The 11,479-nt window shown below is 41.4% G+C and overlaps 1 protein-coding gene across 1 annotated transcript; it reads left to right on the plus strand.

The window, feature by feature from the left end:
* Positions 1–17: 17 nt before the first annotated feature.
* Positions 18–11,196, plus strand: LOC149006624 (HNH endonuclease domain-containing protein). The gene is made up of 3 exons (XM_089166791.1): positions 18–382; positions 544–666; positions 10,303–11,196. Exons 1-3 carry the CDS (start codon positions 148–150, stop codon positions 10,443–10,445), a joined length of 501 nt encoding a protein of 166 aa, XP_089022917.1. The 5' UTR covers positions 18–147; the 3' UTR covers positions 10,446–11,196.
* Positions 11,197–11,479: the final 283 nt, after the last annotated feature.

Genomic DNA, 11,479 nt, shown 5'->3' on the forward strand with positions numbered 1-11,479 from the left:
GAAAATTTACAGTAAAAGAAAGGAAAGTAGAGCACAACTCACAAACTCTGTCTTCTTCTCTTTGCTGCAGCAGCTGTAAGAGAAGGGTTTATAGACGCAGCAGCATTGAGAAGAAGAAGCATGTAATGCTTGTACAGAGGAGGAGAAATGAGTGCTTCGCCGGACAATTCTCGTTCCAGTAGCAACAATAACAAAGAGGAGAGGCCGAGGTTCTTTGATAACAAAACGAAGGACTTGTGTTGGGCTAAAGCTGATGTTGTTCCTGGACGTCACCCGGACCGCTGGCGTAGAGATGCCGCAGGTAACGTAGTCTGCAAGCGCTTCGGCAATTGCCATGGGTGTCTCTGTTTCGAATATGATCATATCGTACCCTATTCAAAAGGTAAATCCTCTGGGTGTCTCTGTTTCTTCTGGGTTTTCCATTTACTGTTCATTCTTGATCTTCTTCTGGAGCATGTTCTGAAAATTCAAAAGTGTTTTTTTTTTTTTGTTTCCTGGGTATAGGGTTGTTCGTATATTTCTCATTGAATTTGTTCTATGCAGGTGGAGAATCTACGCTTGAGAACTGTCAAATTCTTCAAACCAGAGTGAACCGGTTTAAGTCAGATAAGGGCTGGGTGGAGAAAACTGAACTGGAGGGTTTCTCTTGTGATTTGAAGTTTACAGGTATGGATGCTTCTTAAAATACAAAAATTCCTGCCTAGGAAAAGGGACGGAGACTCATTCCCAGATGAATTCACATGATGGACTTTATAGTTTTTTTCTTCTTTCTTTCTTCTTTTCATTGTTATTTATGTTGTTTTAACTTGTCGTCCATACCTTCGAATACTGTTATAGATGGGTGGGGGGGAGTCAGTTGATGATGCATCTTCATTTTCAACTGGCTTAGGAAGTTCTGAAATTGTTTCTCTTCACCATTAAATAGCTTAGCTGTTTGTATTTCATCGGCTTGATCAAGTGATGCTTGAGGGAAAATTTTTCATTTACATCTTTTAATTGAACTAGACTGAGGAATTTGAAAGGGATCGACTAAAATGAAGGAAAAAAGAAAAAAAAAATCTGGGCATCTCTCTTTTGGGAAACATGTGGAGTACAATATAATATGGCTAAATTTCCTGAACTGGAGGTTTCAAAATTTACTGGTAACCTAGTTTGTTTATTTTTATTTATTTTCGGCAAAATAGTTTCCAGGTTTACTTTTCCTCTTGGCTAGTGCAAACTATACACTCTACTCATCAACTTAGAATCATTAGAAGATGGATTGGGAAACTCACAATTGCTTGTCAAAAAGGCATTGATGCCCCTGTTGACCAATGATATTCTTATGACGTGGACAAGGATCCTTGGTACCCCTTGCTTTCCTTCTGTCCAACTGCGATAACAGCTCAGCCTTATCCCAACAAAATGGGGTTGGCTTCATGGATCATTGCCCCCTAGTTTGTTCTGTTTGAGGCTGTACTTTATATTGCCAAGTTATGCATGTCTTTACTCATCACTTCTCCAAAGGTCAGATTAGGTCTGCACTTGGTTCTTTTAGTTTCATCTGTCTGAATTAATCCATTCCTCTATACCGGAGCATCCAAAGGCATCCACTAACCATGGTTATGCCACCTCATATGACTTTCTTGTAGCTTGTCAATATTAGAGTTACTCCTAGATCAGCTAGAATATAATCATTCCTTTCTTTATCCTTCCTAGTTTTTGCCACTCGACCACTCAACATCCTTTGCTACATTGAGTTCAGTTGCATGATGATTTTCTAACTGCCCAACACCATACACCATACATCATTTGGTCACATGACTTATCTTATATAGGTCTCAAACATGATTGATGTCCTTCCCTTGAGAGTATGTATCCTCGAGATCATCTCAAACTTCTTTAGCAGTGGTATGGAACATGATGTTGGCAGCAATATCAGGCTTCATGCTATTCCACAACCATATGAGAGTAGTAGCATTCTCCTTTGTCCGCTCAATACATACATTATCATTAAAAGCAGGAGGATCAGATATAATATATTTAAACTTGTCTATGGCCATGATGTAAACTTTTGCAGCTTGAATCCTTATTAGAAGTGTTATATATTATTTACCAGAAAAATGGTGTTATATACTCTTTCTTATTCTCGCACTTCCGTTCAAATTCTCACTACTCTTTGTTTTTCATCAAATTTTTAGTGTTTGAGAAATACTCTTATGATCTTGTCATTGTTGACTAACATGAGTCTATCAGGACATCCTAGTAAGCATGTGCAATAACTAGAAGGGCTTGTTAGGATTGCTTCATTTAGAGGCTGATTGACATGGCCTATATTGCACTGTACAAGGTGTCAACAGTCTTAAAGGGAGTGGCTGTTGCAAAAAATTTGCCCAATATATCTAATGGACAAATTTGTGACTATTTAATATGTTTGATTTAGCCTTTTTGGTTAAACAAAAAAGTCTTTCTCTCATTTTATTGCTCTAATTACAATAAAAATAGTGGAAATTGTTATGCAGATTTTGATGTGGTCTTGATCATTTGGATTTGTTAGTATACTTTAGCCTGAGGTCAAGATACCAAAACAGCCTCTCAGCAGTTCAGCAAAATTTGCTGCAGTCAGGCTGCTTAGGAAACTACCTCACCAGACTTTGCTCGTGCAGGAGCCTTTGGAACTGGGTTCACCCTTTTTTATATGCTTTGATTCATACAAGTGGTTAAAACCTATTAGAGACCATAATTGTCAAAACTTATTAAGTTTTTATTAAATGTTTCTAGATCTCTAACTTTAGATAAATGGGTTAATTTTGGTTCACACCTTATGATATAAATTGAAACCAACCATGCATTTAGACCTTTAATTGCTGAATGGACCAATGGGTTTCCAACCCAAAGAGATAGAAAATCTACAGTTTACAACTAGCTCCCAAAGTTTATTATGCCTATCGTGGGTGCTTCTGAGAGATCTCCATTGTAATCTTTTTCCTTTCCATATTGAAAACCTCTTCAGCTTCACCCATGAACATAGCACATTGCATTGGTGCCTGAACCACATTGAATCAATGTGTCATCTTTGACTTGGTTTGGTCTCTATTTGTCATTTCTTGGTAGTCTTTCTAACAAGTCTCATTCAATTTGAGGATTATAACAATTCTTTCCTATGAGGCTTATCTCATGTTTCTCCACCATTACCAAATATGGGCTGGGTGTCCTTTTAATGATTCTCTTTATGATATCTTTGATTTCTACGGGAATATTAATCCAGAGAAATACTTGGACTGGATTGAGAGCTTGGAGACATTATTTTGATGGGACGGGTTGACTGAGGCCAAAGACAATTTCATTTGCAGAAGCTAAAGGGGCCTGGCTCATGTCTGGTGGATTAAGCATCAATAGTAGAATCAGATTCAAGGCATTGGATTGGTAGAAATTTGGGATGAAGTGTGACAGTCCATGAACAGATAATTGTTGCCTACAACCATAGTTATCCAGCGCCTAGGTGAACCAAGGCTCTGGAAATGGTTAAACTACAAGGTGATGCCAATTCTGTCAGCAAGGAGTCTGCCTACGTGTGCCACCTAGGCTATGTGTTGACAAATATGTTGAGCAATTATAAAAAAGCATGGCCACCTTATACTTGCTAAGCTAAGGTAGGATAGCATGGCCATTGAAGAACATGTGGCAGAACTTTACTCCTGAGTCTTGCAGTCTGATTTGGAGTGCGACAAAGAGATCTTGGTGGTACAACGATGGAGTGGTTCGCATCTTGCATTGACTTCTAATTGGCTTCCTATGACAAATGACAATGCATAACTGTCATGGTGGGAGAAATCAAGGCAATAAGGTGTTGAATAGACAACCAAGGTGATTCCAGAAAGCAAAGCAAGAGAGAAAACCAGCTGGATGCCTACATGGCATTGCATTGACAACTGTGGGATTGCGTACAGGTGTCATATCAAAGTGGTGGAAGAGAATATGAAGAGGCCTTACTATAGGAAGAGCTTCCTTGGTACTTTCTCTGAAGGGTGATAGTAGAAGCAAGCAACCCCTTCCACCAGAGAAGTCCTTCAGCAAACCATGGGTTAGGGGTTTCATCTTCACAGGATACCTCTCTAATTTTCCATCTAGAGGTTGTGGTTCTGATTCTTCTGACAGACCTTTTGGCATCAAAGGTTATTCTTAATGCTTCATGTGCAAGGGATACAGGCTTGTTCTTGCTTTGTGTCCCAACCTTTTAATTGGTTAATTTCTTTGATACATCTTGCTGCGGAAGAGCAGCAGGGTCTTGATGCATAGCATGAGCCTACCGCCCAGTGAAGGCAGTCGTATTGACAGCAATAGTAGCAACAAAGTTGTGCTGTTCTTTGGCCAGTTTAGACAACTCACAAGGTTTGTGAGTTATAAGTCTGGTGCTGCAAGAATATTTTCCATGTACAAGTTTCCTATTGTAGTCAGAGCTAGTGAAAACCCTAACTAAGCTGGTCTAACCTGGGGTTTTGATCCAGGAAAGGCTGATAGTGACATTTTGTTATTTGGAGTAAATTTATTTTTTATTTTTTATTGTTATTATTACTTTTTTTGGTATTTTGTTTAGCGATTCTAATGCAAAAGATAGCTTCTCGTTGAGTTCTTTTTTTTGGTAGTTTTTAACATGCTCCATTTTTTTTTTGGATGAATAAATAATTAAATTAAAAGCAATGAAACACCGAACTACAAGAGAGATCCAAACTAGGGAAGATCAGAGAAAGGATGGAATTGGGAGTTGAGCCCCCAAGAAACAACAATGAGCCTGCTCATTGGGGAATCAACAACCGGGAGATGGGGAATAGATATAATCCTAGAGGATACATCAAAGTAAATAGCATTCCAAATCGAGTTAAAAGAGCAGGATTTGGAAGTCCCAATGCCTGAGATTACACTCCCACCATGGATGGTGAACCATGGCACTAAAGACAAGCCTCCCAATCCAGTCACAAATAGAGGTACCTGAAAAGTTACTCAATATCCAAGACCAGTCACAATCAAACCCAAATGAGTGACAACAGTGGGGCCAAATGGAAGCAAGGTCTTTCCTCCAGAGAGAACTAGAGAAAGGACCAGAAAAGAACAAATGCTCGATGTCCTTAGTACCATTCCAACAAAGGATACAGTTGGGGTTTGCAGGGATGTGGCGGGTGATAAGGAAAGCCCAAGTGGGAAGAGCTAAGTTTAGGGCTCTCCAAAGGACAAGGGAGTGACGGGGAATGTGACATTTGAACCAAACCAGGGGGGTGGCAAGGGGGAAGGGGAGCAAAACAGGTTCCAAGCAAAAGACATGGTGAAGGATTTGGTGGTGGAAGGGAGCCAAACTAGTGTATCATGGGAGGAGGATAAGAATAGGAGGGAGAGAGTTCCAAATTTGTGTGAGACTATGTTGGGGAAGAGGGTCCCAGGAACCATTAGTGATGAAAGCTGAGAGATTGGTAGATTTGGGAATGCGGGTTTCATAGACGGGGGGAGAGGGTAAGGAGAATGCCCATCGGATGCATGGATCTAGCCAGAAGGAAGTAGAGGAATTGGAAGAAATTTGGGTGGTAATGGTAAGGATGGCTCAAGGTTGGAGGAGAAGAAGTTTCATCCAAATTCAGGAAGGGTTAGAAGGGATAGGGACAATCCAAAGAGAGTCAAATTTGAGAAGGTAAGAGTAGATCCAATTGACCCAAATGGAATCTTGTTTAGAAACAATTTTCTAGATGAGAATGAGCAAAACAACGGAATTGACCTCTTGGATCCGTCGAATTCCTAGGCCCCCCTTAGATTTAGGCCGACAGATGGTAGACCAACTGATGGGGTGAAGGAATCGCTAGAATTCTTGGCCCTTCTAAAGAAAGGCATAGAAGAGAGATTCCATTGTTGACAAGATAGACTTAGGCATCGGGAAAATGCCACACCAATAAAGGTAGGAGGATTGGAGGACAAATGAATGAGCTCCACCCATACCAGCGAAGGAGAGAAGCCGGCTTTTCCACAAGTGAAGACTCTTACGAATGTGATCCAACATGGGGGAACAATGATGGCGAGAGAGCTTACCAGGGATAAGAGGAAGACCAAGGTAGACAACAAGGAAGGATCCAGGCTTGAACCCAAAGAGATTTAGGAGATTAGAGCACAAAGGCTCAAACACCCCAAAAAGGAAAATAGTAGATTTGTCAAGATTGACCTTAAGACTAGAGATGGACTCGAAGAAGGAAAAGGCAAAAATGATGGAGGAGATGGAGCTATGATTAGCTTTGGAGAAAATCATGAGGTCATCAGCAAAGGCGAGATGGGTGAGATTGAGGGATTTGCATTTGGGAATGGGAGAAATCAGGAGCTGATCCATCTTGGATTGGAGGAGGCGGGAGAGAACCTCTAGAGCCAGAGAGGAGATAAGGGGAGAGGGGATAACCTTGACGAATTCCTACACGAGAGGGGAAGAAACCAATCAGGGAGCCATTAGTGATAATGGAGAACAAAGGAGAGGAGGTACATAATTTAATGGAGTGAATGAAGGAAGGAGGGAACCTCATGGTAGAAAGAACATCACTTATAAAATCCCTGCGGAATGAGTTGAAAGGTTTGTGGAGATCAACTTTGAGGAGAGCAACAGGGGAGTGAGAAAATCTCTCAAACCCCCTAACAATTTCTGCACAGAGAAGAATATTATCCATAATACTCGGACTCGAGATCAAAGTAGTTTGGTTGGCACAAATTTTTGTATCCAATACACAAGGATTTTGGAGATGAACTTGTAGAGGAGGTTACAAAGGGAGATGGGACGGAAATCGGAAAGGGAGGAGGCGCCAACCTTTTTGGGAATGAGACAAAAAAGTTTGGTTGATAGAAGAGAGCTAGGAAGGATTAAGGAAGAAACTACAAACAACACGAACAAGATCAAGATCATCCTCAATAAGATCCCGGCACTAGAGAAGAGCTGGGCCAGGAGCATGGTTGGATTTATGGGAATGAATGGCCTGAAGGATCTCTTCATGGGAAGGGATAGCATAGACAGGGGTGAGAGATTGGGGTCGATGAATTTATTGATGAGACTAGGAGGGAGAGGGGGCCGAATCAGGAGAGAAGAAGGGAGGGTGAAGATTAGAGAAGTAAGAAACAACTTCAGCTTTGATTCTAGATGGGTTAGAGATCCAAGTGCCATTACTAGAGAGAAGAACATGAATGGAATTGTGATTATGGCGAGCTTTAAGGGACCGGTGAAAGAAAGCGGTGTTGGAGTCCCCAAGCTGGAGCCATTTGATTCTAGCTTTTTGGCGGAAGAAACTTTCTTCAAGAAAGATTAGAGAAGAGAGCTCAGAGGAAAGGCCCTTTTCACTTTCCGCAAACAAAGGATTGAGGGGATCATTTTGGAGAAGGGCTTGGATTTTTAGGAGGTTTGAGCAGCTTTCAGAGACCCTAGAGGAAATGTTCCCGAAAGTGGAAGAGTTCCAGAGATAGAGAACTTCCTTAGTGTTCCTAAGCCGACTAGCAAACACAATGAGAGGAAGGGAATGGCAATGGACAAACTTCTTCCAAGCTTCTTTGACAGTGGAGTGGAAGGAGGGGTTTGAGGCCCATATATCAAAGAACTTGAAGGGCTTAGGGCTGAAGGAAGAAGGGAGGAAAGATGGATAAGGCAGGGAGAGTGATCAGAGAGGCTAGCAGGAGAGAAAGAGACATGGGAGACCGAAAAGAGAGAGAGAGCCAAGAGTGATTGACAAGGAATCAGTCGAGTTTTGAGGCAATTCTAGCCTCACCAATACGACGGATGTGCCACAAAAGAAGGTGGCCTGACCAATGAAGATCAATGAGACTAGAGTCATCGATATAGGAATTGGAGTCCTCAATTGCAATAGGACTAGGGGAGAATCCACCAACTCTCTCATGGGAATAGCAGACAATATTAAAGTCCCCCACCCCCCCCCCCACCCCAGGGTTGGCCTTTTCACAAGAGGAGGAGATAGAATGAAGGGAGTCCCACAAAGGGGCATGCTCAGAGGCCCTATTAAAACCATAGACAATAGTGAGAAAGAAATTGGTAGAGGCATTGGAAGGGGAGATCAAGAGATGCATGAATTGGGGGGGGGGGGGGGGGGGAAGAATCAATAAGAGAGATATTGAAGGCAGAAGGATCCCAAAGAACCCAGATTGGCCATTTGGGCAATGGGAATAATTGGAGAGGAAAGACCAAGAGGGGGCTAAGGATTGGGCAATTCGATGGGAATTTTCAAATTGGACATGAGTCTCAAGGAGAGCACAAAGGGGAGCTTTAGAGTCCATAAGGAATTTCCTAACATCCCCTTGTTTTGTAATAGAATTAAGGCCTCTAACATTCCAAACAGTAAATTCAGACATAATAAATTAGAAAAGGGGGGGGGCAGCAACTAGCAACTAATATTGGGGTCAATAGGGGCATTTTGTTGGGGCAGGCAGGGAGAAGTAGTCTCACACAAGGGGGAGTCCCATGGGGATGGGGATTTCAAAGATGTTTGGGTCAATAGATGAAACTGAATTGGGAGTTGTAGGTTCTGTGGAGTGGTGGGTCAAGGAGATAAACCCAGATTGGGCCGAGTGGTTTAAGGGTTGTGGTGGGCTAGGAGCCTTGCTTTTAGAATGGACCAAGGACAGAGAGGATAAGTTGCATTTAGGGGTAATGGGCTGAGATTTCAAGCTATTGAAACATGTGGGCCCTGACATAAGGATAGCCGAAGGCCCAAGTGGAGGGGAAATGGCTTCTTATTGGCACCTTGGGCCCTGGGAGGGAGGACGTTAAGTGCTTGCTAAATGAGTTGGGAAGTTGATGTCTGTTAGGGATACTTGTGTTGGGTTCCAGCTGGAGGAGAGAGGGAGTGGGTAAAATTGGATTTGAGGTAGCGTGTGAAGGTGGGTTAAGGGTTTTCGGATGAGGGTTTGGGAGCTTGCAGAGGTCTCTGGGCAGCAAAGGTTTTGGGGGTTCAATGCTGATATATCACCATTTGGGAAAGATAACAACATGTATTCAATGGGGTGAGTACCAAATACCTCAAAGGACCAGTCTGAAGCTCCAGGAGGAGCAGCAGCAGCGATCGCAGGAGCAGAAATCTCAGGATCTTCGACGTCTTCATCAGCAGAGTAGCAGACTGGAGAGAATTGAGTTTTTTGGATTTAAAGGTGGCTGCTGGCCATATGAGCTCCCCTTCTCTCTCATCTCAGTGAGCTGCGAGTGTGCTGACCTGCTTTCCCTCTTTTATTGCAATGTCTATCATTTGATTCCCCTCCTTTTGAGTGAACATTTCTGAATCTCTTTCTTCTTTGCTCATCTTTTTTTGCTGCTACTACCAAGCCAATGGGACAGACAGAATTTAATCCATCTCTCTATCCCTGGTTGTTCATGATTCATTTGATGTGATGCTATTTAGCTTAGGGCAACCTTCCCTGTAACATCTTGTGATTGGTACTAGTGTGGATTGTGAAAACTATTACATCAACAATCAAATCTGTTTCTGAGACCTCCGCAGTACTTGGTTTCAAAAATTTTGCTCACTTTGTTCTGCTGATTATGAAACATGTCGTCGTCGTATGGGTCAGCTTCAGTAGGATTGGGAGAAGGAAAACTCCTGAAATCTAATTCTATTGGAACTCGTACATGGGATTTCTTTTGGCCATAAGCTATCATCAAACTTCCATTTGTTTCCTATTGTAATCAAAGGTAGCAGAAGCCCCTCTTCTTTTATTTTACAAGTTGAGCGTCCTTGGTTTCTCATTTTATCATTATTCTTATCCATTTATAAGTAATTCTAACTTCAGCAGTAGTCTATCCAGATCTCCAAGATAGCTTTCCCTCTGGTTTAAATACATTTACAAAAGTTGCAACTCAGAATGAGTAAATTGTTGATCTTGTGGCCCATGGCAATTGGATTTGGAATATGTTGCATCAGATTAAGTTGTTCTCCTTCAATCTTTAGGATTATGCTTATGTGGAGTGAATGTGAACTTGATGTTATGTATGGCTTGTGCTTTTGAGGGTCACCATTCACCAGGTGAGGCCTAGATTGACGGTGATTTCATTTGGTTTGTTTGACTGCGAGGCCTAAATTGACGGTGATATCATTTGGTTTGTTTGACTGCAAAGCCTAGATTGACAGTGATATCATTTGGTTGGTTTGACTGCGAGGCCTGAACATAATGTCAGATTTTCTGCTTTATTGAATTTTGTTCTGTTGCCAATTCTGTTGGACTTCCCAGATTCAGTGAATAACTTGTTTGCTTCATTTTTGTTGATTTGACTATATTGAGTTACTGATTCAATGACTCACAATATTGTAGACAAGGAGCTTGATGTTATTGAGATGGCTGTCTATGGAGATGTGGTTCGACCAGGGAACCAGTGCCGTTGCAGATCCGTTGCTGAAATGCTTGGTCAGTTCAAGTCAAAAGACCGTAACATTGCTGCTTGCAAACTTCCATAAGATGAGACTTTGTAGCACTGAAGGCTGAATTACAGAGTCTGGTGACTTCAAAAGAGCCTAGACAAGTTTCTTCATCATCATTGCTTCCATGGCTCCTCTGATATTCCATCTGGTATCTTGTGTTGTACATTAAATTGGATCCACAACTGCAGTATATTATTGATACCAGCACCTTAATTTTGAGGGGATCAACCATTTTATTGCTCTCCCAAAGCCTCAAAAAGTAATAGGAGGTTCATTCAGCATATCTCTTGTTTGGGTGACAATAATGTTTTAATGATTGTGTTGTGGATTTAATTGTGTTTGTTGATGTTCAGGTCCATGTTCTTGAGGTCTGAGAATGTACTGTATCGAGACCTCACAAACCCAGAGGCAGTTGTTGAGTAAACATGATCTTCTTTGTTTTAGTTGACCCAAACCGAGCCATTGCTCCTGGATTGGGCTGGCCTCCTAGCCTGGGAAGAGTTTCTGCCTCAGTCAGTTTTGGGTGAAGGCCAGGAAGGCTTAGAGGAGATGGGTGGTGTGGGTAGGATTAAATTTGTTTCATTGTGTATCAATGGAGGATCCGGCTCAGTTTGTTGTCCTCACGCAACATAGATTAATGACATGTAAGTTTTCAAAGTAAGATTTGAAGTAATTGTATCAATTAAGTGATTTTGAGAGACATCATCTTATCATCTTATCACTTATATCCTAATATAGTAAAGAATATATCCTTTACAAATTAATATTAAAGAAGTAGAGAAAATGACAAAAATGTTTCTTGTTGATAGCCCAAAAATCATCTCATCATATGATATTCATAAATAAAGGTAAAAGAAGAAAAACACAGCTTCTAGAAATCGTGCAGAACTGAAAGTCTAGGCGCAGAATCTTCAGATGCAAGAACATAAGATAGAATAACAAAAAACTGGGATTGAATTATGTATTCTCCTTCACCTTTCTAGCTTTCCCTGTCAAAACTTAAAATGGATTTATTTATTTTCTATTGGGTCCTGTTCAGCACACGCCATTTGAAGCTCAAAGTCAAAACC

Source organism: Hakea prostrata, chromosome 8, assembly GCF_041222555.1.
Source record: "Hakea prostrata isolate BN-2017 chromosome 8, UWA_Hpros_2, whole genome shotgun sequence".
NCBI lineage: Eukaryota > Viridiplantae > Streptophyta > Magnoliopsida > Proteales > Proteaceae > Hakea > Hakea prostrata.